At 36.1% G+C, this 12250-nt stretch overlaps 1 protein-coding gene across 5 annotated transcripts in view; it reads right to left on the reverse strand.

Annotated features, from left to right (window-relative positions):
- The window catches only part of DIAPH2 (diaphanous related formin 2), a 194053-nt gene that overhangs the window by 159388 nt on the left and 22415 nt on the right, over positions 1-12250 (reverse strand). For 4 of the 5 annotated variants that reach the window (XM_027880856.1, XM_027880854.1, XM_027880858.1 and 1 more), the window contains 7 exons: positions 9413-9433; positions 6060-6199; positions 5577-5651; positions 5426-5495; positions 4286-4422; positions 3071-3182; positions 560-670 (listed from right to left, as the gene is read on the reverse strand). In XM_027880856.1, the coding sequence (XP_027736657.1) occupies positions 560-670; positions 3071-3182; positions 4286-4422; positions 5426-5495; positions 5577-5651; positions 6060-6199; positions 9413-9433 (666 nt within the window). The remainder of the gene's footprint in view (positions 1-559; positions 671-3070; positions 3183-4285; positions 4423-5425; positions 5496-5576; positions 5652-6059; positions 6200-9412; positions 9434-12250) is intronic. The other variant, XM_027880855.1, reaches the window with a different exon arrangement.

Below are 12250 nucleotides of genomic sequence, written 5' to 3' on the forward strand. Positions count from 1 at the left end.
TTAGGGGCTAACGAGCTCCATCTGCCCGGGGAGGGGCCCCGACCGGGAATTGAACCCGGGTCTCTGCAGTGACAGTGCAGTGTCTTTTCCCCTGGACCACTGGGGGTTCCCATTCACATGTCTATGCAGCTGCATAAAGACATGCAATCTCACAGAAAACCAAGGTGTCAACTTGATTTTTTCTTAAAAACTCCCACTGCATTTTCAGCAGCAGATTAAAGAAAACCAGATTTCACAGAAAACAACAGGAACAGAATACACAAAGAAAGTTAATCCGAGATTGGTTCCACAGCCAGACTCATATTTACTGCATGTGGTTTGAGCACATTTTCCTAGATTTGACTACCCTAATTTAATTTCTAATATACTGACTTGTTTCAAGGTACTATTCTGGTTCACACAGCTAAATTTGTAACTATTCGGACAAAGTAGATTTGGATTGATAGTCCAACCTTCCCCATTCCCAGTCCTTCACATCATCTGCTGTCCTAAGTCAAACAGTTTGGTTATATTGAACATTCCCAGTGGATTGATCAATTCCTATGTATAAATAACTTACAGGTAATATTTTCTTCAGGCCACAACGTAAAAACTCATTTCTCAAGTGTATCCTGAAATCCAGATCTTCTGGAGACGTAACAAGGGCATTGATGAGCTGCATACAAGCTATCTGTTATGAGAAATAGAGGTAGAAAGCTTTAGTAAGTATAGAGTGAAAATCAATACTGTATTTCCCTATTAAAATTTAATTATAAAAACAAATACCAAGATATAGATATTATTTATCATGTGGTACACATGCAATACTTGGGTTCATTTTAGCAAAATCAAATTCTGCTCTGTTTCCTTATCACGATGCTTCTGCTATGTCAACATCATATCCCATGAAGGATCATCACAGAATTATATCAGAGAATTGCTTGTGTTGGAAGGGACATAAAGATTATCTCATTCCAACCCCCCTGCCACAGGTAGGGATGCCTTCCCCTAGACCAGGTTGCTCCAAGCCCTGTCCAGCCTGGCCTTGAGCATCTCCAGGGATGGGGCAGCCACACCTTCTCTGTGGAACCTCTGCCAGTGCCTCACCACCCTCAGAGCAAAGAATTTCTTCTTAATATCTAATCTAAATCATACTAGTTATTTCCAAACTACAGCTGCACATCCCAGCTCCTTCTCTGTCTCGTCAGTATTCACCAGTTTGAAAACAAACTGTTTCTACGGTAACTAAAAACCTTAAAGAAAAAACAGAACAACCCAAAAAACACCCATATGCAAAATAAGTCACATCACCAGGTGTGCGTGGTCTGTTCTTGCACCACACTTTTGCCAAATGTCTGAAGTCTGAGGATAGTGGCTAATGCTTTAATTGAACAGCTGTGCACTTAAATTGATTTACTTGAACACAGGTAGACAACAGCATAATGCCAAATGTGCTGATCCACATGAAAAGACTAAAATGGGACTCCTGGGGAATACCAAGTTTGGTAAAAAACGCTAACTGCAAATAGAAGTTGCATTAGAGTAGGACAAAAAAAATAAAAAAATCAATAACTGCACTGGAAAAAAAGTCAGATAAAAAGCACCCTTCCTGTTTTAATTACATTCACTATTTAGTTTTAATGGAACACCTTATGGAGTCTCAAATTTCTATTAAAACACCCTTTCAAAGGCAATCCCTTTATATAGCTGCATCTTCAGATAATGCAGTATCATCATGCTTGCTTGAATGATTCTTGTTATTTTACTACTATGACATGACTTAACAAGCCAAAGTACATGTCCAATCTGAAATTAATAGAGAGAAGAGGTGCCACCTGCTATGATTGCTTCTGCCAGGAGAGACTCTGGCTTAATGGCTTGTGCTAATACATTACAAGTAAAGAACGATTTTGTCAGAAACAAGTTAATGAGTCTTGCAATTGTACCTTTACTGAGGTATTAGTGAGGTTTTGGGAGGGAGAGGTTGGCAGGAATGGTGTGTAGTTGTTTTTGTTTGGTTTAAATCAACAAGGTCATAAAGTAGGAGACAACTTCAGAATGAATTCTATAGTGATAAGCTATTAAGATTATAATGTCATTTACAGAAACTTATTGAACATCATTAACTCATGAGTTCTGAAAAAAGAACTACTGATGGTAAACATCAGCATTAAGACAACTAAAGCTGACATGTACTTGATCCAATACTGCAGAAAGGCCCCTTCCATGCAAGGTACCTGCCCTGCCCGCATTGCACTTTTCCCCATCTTTCAGCCATGGAAGCTGAAATACAAATTTTAGCAATACAAAATGTGTCTAAATACTGTGTTATGAGAAGGACATAAGTCAAAGCCATCCTTTAATAGGATATTCAGCCACATGGTCTCTGCGCTTGCATTTTAAAGGCAACCAAAACTCAGGCTATTCAGGTGCTCACAGAGAATACAAACCTCTATCCACATAAGCAATAATGAATGTGATATAGGACATGATTTAGTAAAGATCACTGGCACAGAATATTTATTTCATTATTTTACAAAAACAATTCTACAAACTCAGTAGATTACCCTTAGAGATGCACTAGTGGCTGATGGAGGGCATATGTTGAACACACAGCAAGGAATGCAGAGTTCTTGTTGACAAAAGGACCACTGATATTCTGCTGCACAATACTCTTCTCAAAAGGTACCCTGCCAAAAATGGGCACACCCAATTCCACAGCTGTCATAATTAGCATATATCTGAATATTTGAAAGGCACACTTACACTGCTGCCAAAAGTCCCAGCACTACTAACAGATTTATTACCTGAACATGACATCTGGCATCCAAGAAAAGGAGTATCATTAATTATTGTCTTTTTCCAAGATCAAGACTTTAGGGACAAGGAAGTGAGTTCCTTGGTTTCACACCATTAGCAATTATAAAATCTAATACCAGTAGGCCATTTGCATGTATTTCTCCTCTTTTACTGCACACTGGAGTAATAGCACTATCTTAGCTGGCAACTAATTTAAAGATCACAAAGTAACACACATAGTATTTTAGGTGATTTTTGAAGTGTTGGTAAGCACACATAAAAGTTAACTCACCTGCAGCTGTATGAATTCATGGTTCTCCAGTCCTTCAACAATCTGAGAAAAACGTTCTTCCCTATTGTTCCTTTCAGCAGCAGTTGTTATAGCAGCTAAAAGCTTGTCCAGACTAAAAGAAAGATAAACTGTCAAAAAGCACAGCACAGCCAGCTTGAACATACTCAGCAATTCAATTTCTACAACTCAAGAGCACTGACAGTGTTTGAATATATTTATCTACATAAAGTTGAAAACAAACCAAGAACCAAGTTAAAAATATCTACAAGATGAATGAATTAAGAAAAAAAGGCAAATAAACCTCTAAATTATTGTTACATTCAGCTAAGAAACCACCAGTGGGGGGGGGGGAAATTACTACCTTTGCAAGACCATGCACTAGATACCAGCTGACATGTTTAACATCCCAAAATTCTAATAAATTGTCTTTTCAGAAGTCAAAATGTTTTAATGTATTTATTGAATAGAAGACATGGAATTTGTCCAGTTTATCCTTCAGTAAAAAAATACACTGATGAATTTAAAAGAAACATTTGCCAACTAATTATATTTGTTTTAAAAATCTCATGGGCAAGCACTAAACAACTCCAGAACTTGAACTGTTTCAAACTCCAGCTGTAAATATAAACTTCTTGTCCCTATGATAAACAGGTGATATTTTATTTTAAAAAATTAATTCCTTAATTTAAAAAACCATTTATTTCCATATTATTCTTCTAAACTAATTAAAAATTTTAGGATGTGGTGCCATTTTCCAACATACTAAGTTCCTCTCCCTTTCTCACGGGCGATGTCCCAGTCTCAATCCTCCCTACACTAATAAGCTCAGTAGTGCCCCATGCACATTGCTCTAAAGTGTCTGACAGCTATTTTTGTGATGATAAAAGTTCACAATTGCTGATCATTCTCAGAGAAATACGAAAGAACTTATATTTATGAATAGTTATGGCTCATTATGTCTTCCCTTTAATAAGCAACCTTAATCCTTTCAGACCTTCCACTTCAGCCACGGTTTGTAGATCTCTGCTCATTTGCTTTTGTCTGATTTCATCTTGGTTTAAAGCATCAGAACAGGTGAAAGTCTCTTTTCATTTACACTACATTAATAATGACTTAATAGGTTACATTTGTTTCACAGACAAGTTTTCTCACCTGTATCCAAACTGACACCTCAGGAGCATTTAAAAAAAAAAATTGCTTCAATATTTTACTTACATGTTTTCCTCTCCAACAATGCAGATGGCAGAAAGTATTTTCACTGTTTCAGTCATCATGTGTGGTTGCTTTGGATCAATTGCTCTTGATAACAGCAATAGACCTCTTTGATCTCCTAAAATCCTTTGCAAACCGTACTTAAAGAAACAGAAAGCTTACAGTGAAAAGACTGTATTTGCCTTGGATACTCATCATCATCTTTGGGCTTCAGATCCTTAGGAATTCTCTCAAACCCTCCCTCCCATATCAAGTTTGGCAAACATCTACTAAAACCTCCTGCTTATTACTGCTTGGGGACACTGGTCAGTCTTCCCAGTCTTACAACTGAGGCTATCTCCTGAGAGAGAGAGTCAGTCAGCTCCTCAGGAAGACATTTATCTTATAAAATCAGGTATCCACCAAAAGAAAAATTAGGGGTTTTTTCTATCTATATCTGAAACACCTCAGCAGTATGAAAAATTTATTCATTTTTCCCACTTCATTAGGCAGGCTATCCCATGAGATTTTTCTAAACTGAGTAAAAGTAGTTAAAAACATTTTTTATGCAGTTTTATTTGCTGGGGAAAATAAATACAAGACTTCAGCTTTTGCTATGCATAAATCAGAATTACAAGTCTAACACATCAACTTCTAGAAATAGTACTTATACTTTGTGAACATGAGCAACTCATATTAGAAACAAATTAGATATTTGTTAGATAATCTAATCCTTTAACCACTGCCTACCAACTTAAAAATTGCAGCTAAAAAGAAATTAAATCACACTCAATTTAAAAATCAGTTGAAAAGTACACTATGTTAACAATCATATATTGAAATCTGAATTTAGAAATATTTTTCTTTCAATTTCCAAGCAATTGATTTCCAAATTCAATTACCTTAATTTACACTATCATCCTCTGTCAAATATTTTACTTCCAAAAATCAATAGTACTTAACAAACCTAAGAAAAAATGCATATTCAAAAAGATTCATTTAAAAGATTCTCAACAGAAGTTGCACTAAAATTTAAGACCTGCACTTCCAAAGAGTTAACTAACACTGAACATACAAACTTTCCTTCCTTCTCCAAGATCTAACATGCTACATAGATCTTGAACTCATCAAGAAACAATAATTGGAATTTAAAATAATACTTACTTTATTGTTCATAAATGCTCTGAGGCACTGGATAAGTTTGTGTTGATTCTTCTTATCAATACTTTCTTGCCTTGAAAGGAACGAGGAAAATAATGTAAGTAAAATCTTCACAACCTCCCCACACCTCCCATCAGATGGTCCAAGTCCTTACTGTTTCTTGTCCAGAAGCTTTTCCAATGCATCCAACAGAAGCCCAAGCCCTTCATGTCCAAAATTGTTAACCCAGCTGGAAAAAAAAAAAAAAAGGAAAAGAAATGCTCTTAAATATTTCTTAATCAAATTTAAATCGTGTAAAGGTATGTCTCCATTACTGCCTGTACATCCCTTCATGGGCTCTGCTTTCAGTCTGACTTCCTAGAAGACCTTATCAACCATCAAGACAAACACACAGTTCCAACAACTACAAGTTGTTCAGAACCACTGTGAGAGGTGAGGAGATATTGCAGACAGTTGCAAACATTTCACTCATCCTTTTCCAGTGTGCTGAGAACACCGCTCTCATGTCAACATTCATTTGCATAATTACTCTGGTGTCCAAAAAAAAAAAAAAACAAAACCACAAACCAAACCCCACAACTCTTTCTTGCTTAGCAAAAACAGCATGATGAAAACTAGTGCAGGAATTGCTACTCACCTGACTGGATTGCTGGTTAGAGACACTCTCAAAGACTCCAGGCAATTAAGAAGTTTTTCATCTGAAATTCCAGATCGCAGTTCATGGATATATTCTTGTGAGGACAGTGTGCATTCATGTTTGCTGTTTTTCAGTCCACCCTATCACAGGAGGCAGAATGCTGCTTAGTGTTCTATTCATCATAGTAGTGTTGAGATGATAAAATATGAGACTAATATTTCCACATGAATTTTTAAACCACACTACAAGTATTAAAGAGACGTGACTTGACTTGGATTTGTCATCAATGTTCAATACTTTCGGGTTTGCATCACAAGGGTAAGTAATTTTTCTGGAATCTTTTTCATTTCTTTGAGTAAAAGTGCATGCACTACAAACTGAATATAAACATTTAATTCCATCATTCAACTGTATTAACATGTTAAATAAGTGTGCAGCAGTTAAACATCTACTTCACAAAAAACTGTATTAGAAACAATCATAAACAGAGACACACAAAAAACCCCACAGTTCGTGCAACTGCATGACTCAATTTCTTGCTGTACCATAATTCCATGTTTGGCCCCTAATAGAGATCTCCAGAGGATCTTGTTTGCTACAAAAGAATCATATGGGAGATTTGACAAAGAGCTCGTCTCCCTGCTGAACTGCCACTACAGAAGAATAACTACTTACAAGGTATTTTAGTATTAAAATCACTGATTATCAGTTTTTAGAGCTGTCACATTCAAACCCATGAACAATACACAAAATATTTTACCAAAGGGTGCAGGTAATCTTTTGTACAGCTCTGACAAGTTGCAGTGGGCTTATCTCAGAAGAGTGATTGTGATTGATATGCAGTTCCTAAAGCTCCTTAGCTCTGAAGGGTCTGTTGAGGAGAACCTCATAAGGATGTCAAGGGTGTAAAGGCAACATGAGACATGCCTGACCTAGAACAGGATTTATATGTATTTGGTTTTAACTGTATCAGGAACTCCCACTACTAATATACTTCTTATGAAGTTTCTGGTTTGTTGTAATAAAATCTTTACCATTCATTTTCCAAAAGTGACACTAAGTATGGCTGATGACAAAAAAACTTGCCTAAATTTAAGTTAATGACTTTGACTGACATATTTCTATTATGTGCATTGAATCTAAGTTCACAACATACTTTCAGATTCAGAACAAAATCATGACAGACTGTAAATGCATTGAGACAGCAGCATCCTCTGGACTGTGTCAACTTGTAAGATATTTCTTGCTGACATGCACAGCACCTTTCACTGGACATGTCAGCTATACATCAAAGGACCAAGACAGACAAAGATGACTAAGTAGGATATAAAGGAGGTACAATCAGTCACCATCAACATCCTAAACCAAGATGTGGTCTTCCACAGAAAGGCAAATAAATGAGTGGGGATGATCTTTACAAGAGGAAGGACTGACTGTAAATCAGGTAAATATATCAAAAATCATCATAGTTCAGAAACACCATTATTCTGAAAGATCAGAATGTAAAGAACTAGAAAATCAGAAGAGCTTTATGCTCCTCATTGAATGGATGGAAGGCAGAAGAGATTTTATGTGTAACTAATGTACAGCATCTACACAATAAGGATCTACACTGGACACAATTTTTGTCATTTCGCCCCTCTTCCAAACTACAAAAGAAGTACTGCTGTAAGCCTCAAAATGAATAGAGAGAAGAGATAATGGCAACTTTATTAAGCTAGATCCTAAAAGCCAGTCTAGAATGCAAGAATCCAAGACAATTGTTTTTCCAGAGTGATTATTTCCTGTCATTACTGCCCTTCCACTGCAGTGCTTGGGATCCCATGGAAAACTCAAATAAGTTAAAGCTCCAAAGTTGCCATGAACAGGCAAACCTCTTCTCTGCAACTGTCACTACAACCCAACAGCATCAACATTCCAAAATTCTTTTCCATATCCACAGTAAATCTGTAAATCTTCAGGAAAATAGCTACATATGCTGGCAGATCAAAAAACTCCTGAAGGATGAATCCTGTGACAACATACCCTGTGAAGGAGCACACCAAGTGCAATCATTCTTGAAGCAATAAGATGCAGAAGCCATACCTTAAGCACAGCACATGTTATTTTACTATTTAGCAAATTATTTGTACAAAACATTTTAATGTACTTGTAATGCAGAACAATTCTTGATCTTTATCAGACCCTGAATTAAAAGGCATGGGGAAAAAAAACAGATATTAAGAATTTCTCCCCTTGCTCATTCTGCAAATATCAGCTTGCTTTATAAAATAATCTCTTCACAAAACAGGTGTTCAGGCGAATTCATATCATAAGGAAATTATATGGCAGCAGGGATTATCTGAAACTGGTTTGAACACACTGAACTGGAAAATTAATAATCTGTCCCCTCAAAAATCAAATACCTTTAAATACACAAGCACAGGGAAAGTATTCTCCTCTATCAGAGGAAGAACCAGGACTGTGTACAAAACTGCAAAGTACTGGTGAACACAAAGTCTGCTTAAAGACCACTCTGAATAAAACAAAGCCAACAGAAAGTTCTTTGTCCTGTACACTATATTTTGTATATTTAACTAAATCTGAGGTTATGATTAGACAGTTTTAATTCATAAGCTATTCTCTATTATTTTTACTACAGAATATAATTACTGAGTATGACCTTAGTAGAAAGCCTTGCAGTACCTGAAAGGCCTATTTTGGCTGAAATAAAAAATAACGTTCATCTGTAACTAAGAAGAACATCTTTGCTTTCAGCCCCTATTTTAAATTCTAGGAAATAAATTAATTCCCAAATTTTTTTTTTATAATATTTTCATTCAATCATGACAACATAAAATGTAGATGAGCTCTTAAAAAGATACGCTGTCAGTGATTTCATCTTATGCTTACTAATTGAGTAATTCTGAATCCTCTAAATTAATCTTATTCTCACACTGATATGCAGTAGTTGGCATTTCCAAGACCAACTAGGACATAGAAAAAATTCCACATCTAAACAGAAGGAATTAAGCCAAATACTGTCAATTTAAAGCTTCAAGTGCCTGCCTTCAACAAAAAGCAAGACAAGCCTGAATTATAATTGTTGCTCACAATGAAGAGATGAGCTCAGTGAGTCTGAAGTATTTGGAAACAGACTCCTGAAGACTTAAAAGCAGATCGCTCAAAAGTGCAAGCAATGATATTATACTGGTAACATGAATATGACTGAGCTGGTTGATAATTAAAAAAAGGATTCAGTTATGCCCGCTGAACTTCTAATTCCCAGATTAAAGTCCAAAATATTCCAGCCTAATCTTAAAAAATGGAAGTTTATTCAAAAGGAAAAACAAAACCATCATATTTGTACTCACCGGAACTTTACTTCCGACTATCTGCATGCAGTGGTCAGCCAAGAGAGTTATTGTGTGAAAAAGATAATAATAATACATAAATAAACACAGCAAAGTACTTAGTAGGATGTAGTATCACACACATTTTTCAGTGTTTAATCATTAGTAGTAGTTACATTCTTGTACTATATTATCAAACTGTCTAAGAGTGAGAGCTTCTCAACAGGAAAACAGTAGTTCTGCTGTAGGAGAAACAATTTCAAATTCTTATGTTCCACTGCTGAATCATCAGTATTTGACACATTTACCAACAGATAACTAAATACCTGGCTTGACAGCTACATCTTGAAATATTAAGCATGCCATTTGGTTAAAATTTTTAGGTCAGAAATTATACATATGAAACTGAGAAAACTACAGAAAACACTAATGGCATACTCACTTCCTTGGATGTATAACAACTTCATATATTACGGAGCTTTTGATCTATTTAGATGATGTCACCACTAAATTTAATTAAGTTTTCATAATCAAAAACATAGCCTACAGTTATAACTCTAACTTGCATTTCAGAAAATCTCGTATGGCATTTTTATTCAACTGCTCGGTATGGATGCTTTTAATTACACGGATAATTAAACAGTGATTTTCAGAATTCCATCTTCTCTTTTTACCATGGAATAGCATCTCTGCATATTCCCGAACAAGAAGTTGACTTTCCACAGAGGAAACTGCACAGGAAGGCAGTACATCTGTACCCTGTTCTCTCACTTTGCACAAATGGCTGTGTTCTGGGAACACCAGGGCTACGGACTTGCGCTCAAATATTGCTGGCCTTTCCTTGTCAGCTGTTTGCTGCAACCTGATGGAGGCAGTCCCTTTACTGAATAACCACTTTTGTCTGATTAAGAGCCTGATTTTGTTCTGAGATCTGAATTTGACTGTATCTGTTCAGCCTCCACCTGCTTCACTTTCTACTCTTATCTCTTCTATTATTACTTTAGGAAGTCTTTCAGAAGCAGAAGTCCCTGCAAGGCTTTCACAATCACCTTTTCTCTCCACTTCCTGACGAAGCTTCCTCTAGAAGCACAAGATGAACTGTCATCACCAGACAATCTCTTTTCCTAATTTACTACCTTCTTCTCTCACCAATGTAGAGTATCCAACATGGAATGAAGTGTCACCAAGTTCAGCTCTGAAACAGAATTTAATTCCTTCACCATTGTAATTTCCCTGGTCAACAATCTTTCTCTTCGAGCAAGAGAAGTAATCAGAAAATCACTTCACATGAAAGCATCCAGCTAATCAGCTTCTACCTGTCCTCCACCCCAAGAAATAGGAAAGCTTTCTTCATCCATGAAACCCAAGTTTTCTTTCTCACTCAGAACTCTGAAGACAGAAGTGTTTCAGAAAAGCATGGTCAACATGCTGCAGATGGCACACAGGCAGAGGAAACAAGCACCAAATTCAAAAATAATTTGGTCAAGACAACAACAGAAATGAAAGTGATACTTTCACTTGAGTTGAGAGAAATCAAAAGCCTAATTAAAACAAACATGAAATGAACCACAAGACAAGCTGTATCAACTGTTAAGTGTGTTTTGTGAGCTCTAAGCGGAAGAAAAAGTCTAAGTATTTTCAATGTAAAAAGGGAATATCTGTGACCAAAGAAAAAGGTCGAAATTGTAAGACATTTTAAGATCACTTTGAATTCAACCAGCATTTTCATGGAAGACAATCCTGAAGAAAAGAAAGTTGGACAGCTCATGATGCAATAAAGATTAATTAGGGCTTGAATTCATGTGAGCAGAATTGTAGTTTCACTAAACAAAAGATGAATTTAAAAGGAAAATGAGTTTTGCTCCATTGTAAGAGCCCAATCATAGCTATACAATTAAGGTCTATATTTCTAATTATTTTTTTATCAATTAAGATGCTAGTTATGTGAAAATTGAACTGGGGTAACATGCTACAGAAGGGTAGTTTATATTTCTGCATAGTTCCATTCAAATGCTGTGATTCAATTGCAGAAAGGACACACTGAAGCACACAGACTTCAATATGAGACATTTTTCCACTAGGAAGAACATTTTGCATATGTGTAAAACATCCATACTGGTGCTGACTTAAGCTCAAAGTGCACATTCACATACAAGGACCTTTTGGAATTATTTTTTTTTCAATTGTTAGTACATTTTGACAAACATATTCCCAGTTCAGTTAAGTTCACCATGCTGCAGCACATATGGTGGCAGGAATGCAATCTGTTAAAGTTCCAGCAGTTAGCCATGCAATGGGAGCCATGCTTTCCTTACTCAGCTATGAAATTAGGGTACATTTCAACATCAGCATACACGAGAGAGATCACCATTGTTCAACTACTTGTTGGAAAGAATTGGAAGTACTTTCACTTGCACTTTGTGCTTTCCCTTTCTACTGCTTTAATGAAATATTTTTACTTACCAAGACATTGATCACTGAGTGAAACCAAAAACCTTAGAAAGCACAATTAGTAGTTCCCAAAGATGTTCTAGGCAAAGTACATTAACAGGCAAGTTCATACCATTCACTGCATAAGCTTGAATAATTCTCCAATAACTTGTATGTTTAGTCAGTCCATGCTTTAAGCACGGGATTCCTTCCAGCACAGACTAAAGAACTGTGGATTTTGTTTAAGATGAACTCAAGCAGGAACATAACTCCTCTCAGAAACTCAATAACCATTTTCATTACCATTTCATTACCATTTCATCACCATTATAATGCAAGATTCTCCTCACTGAAGTTTATGTTTCATGCAAGGCATTTGCATAATAATTGCATGTCATTGTAGTCCTAATTTTTTGAAATTTAACTCTG

Source organism: Empidonax traillii, unplaced genomic scaffold (assembly GCF_003031625.1).
Source record: "Empidonax traillii isolate 1590-97213 ecotype Southwest subspecies unplaced genomic scaffold, ASM303162v1 scaffold76:size1281806, whole genome shotgun sequence".
Taxonomy (NCBI): Eukaryota; Metazoa; Chordata; class Aves; order Passeriformes; family Tyrannidae; genus Empidonax; species Empidonax traillii.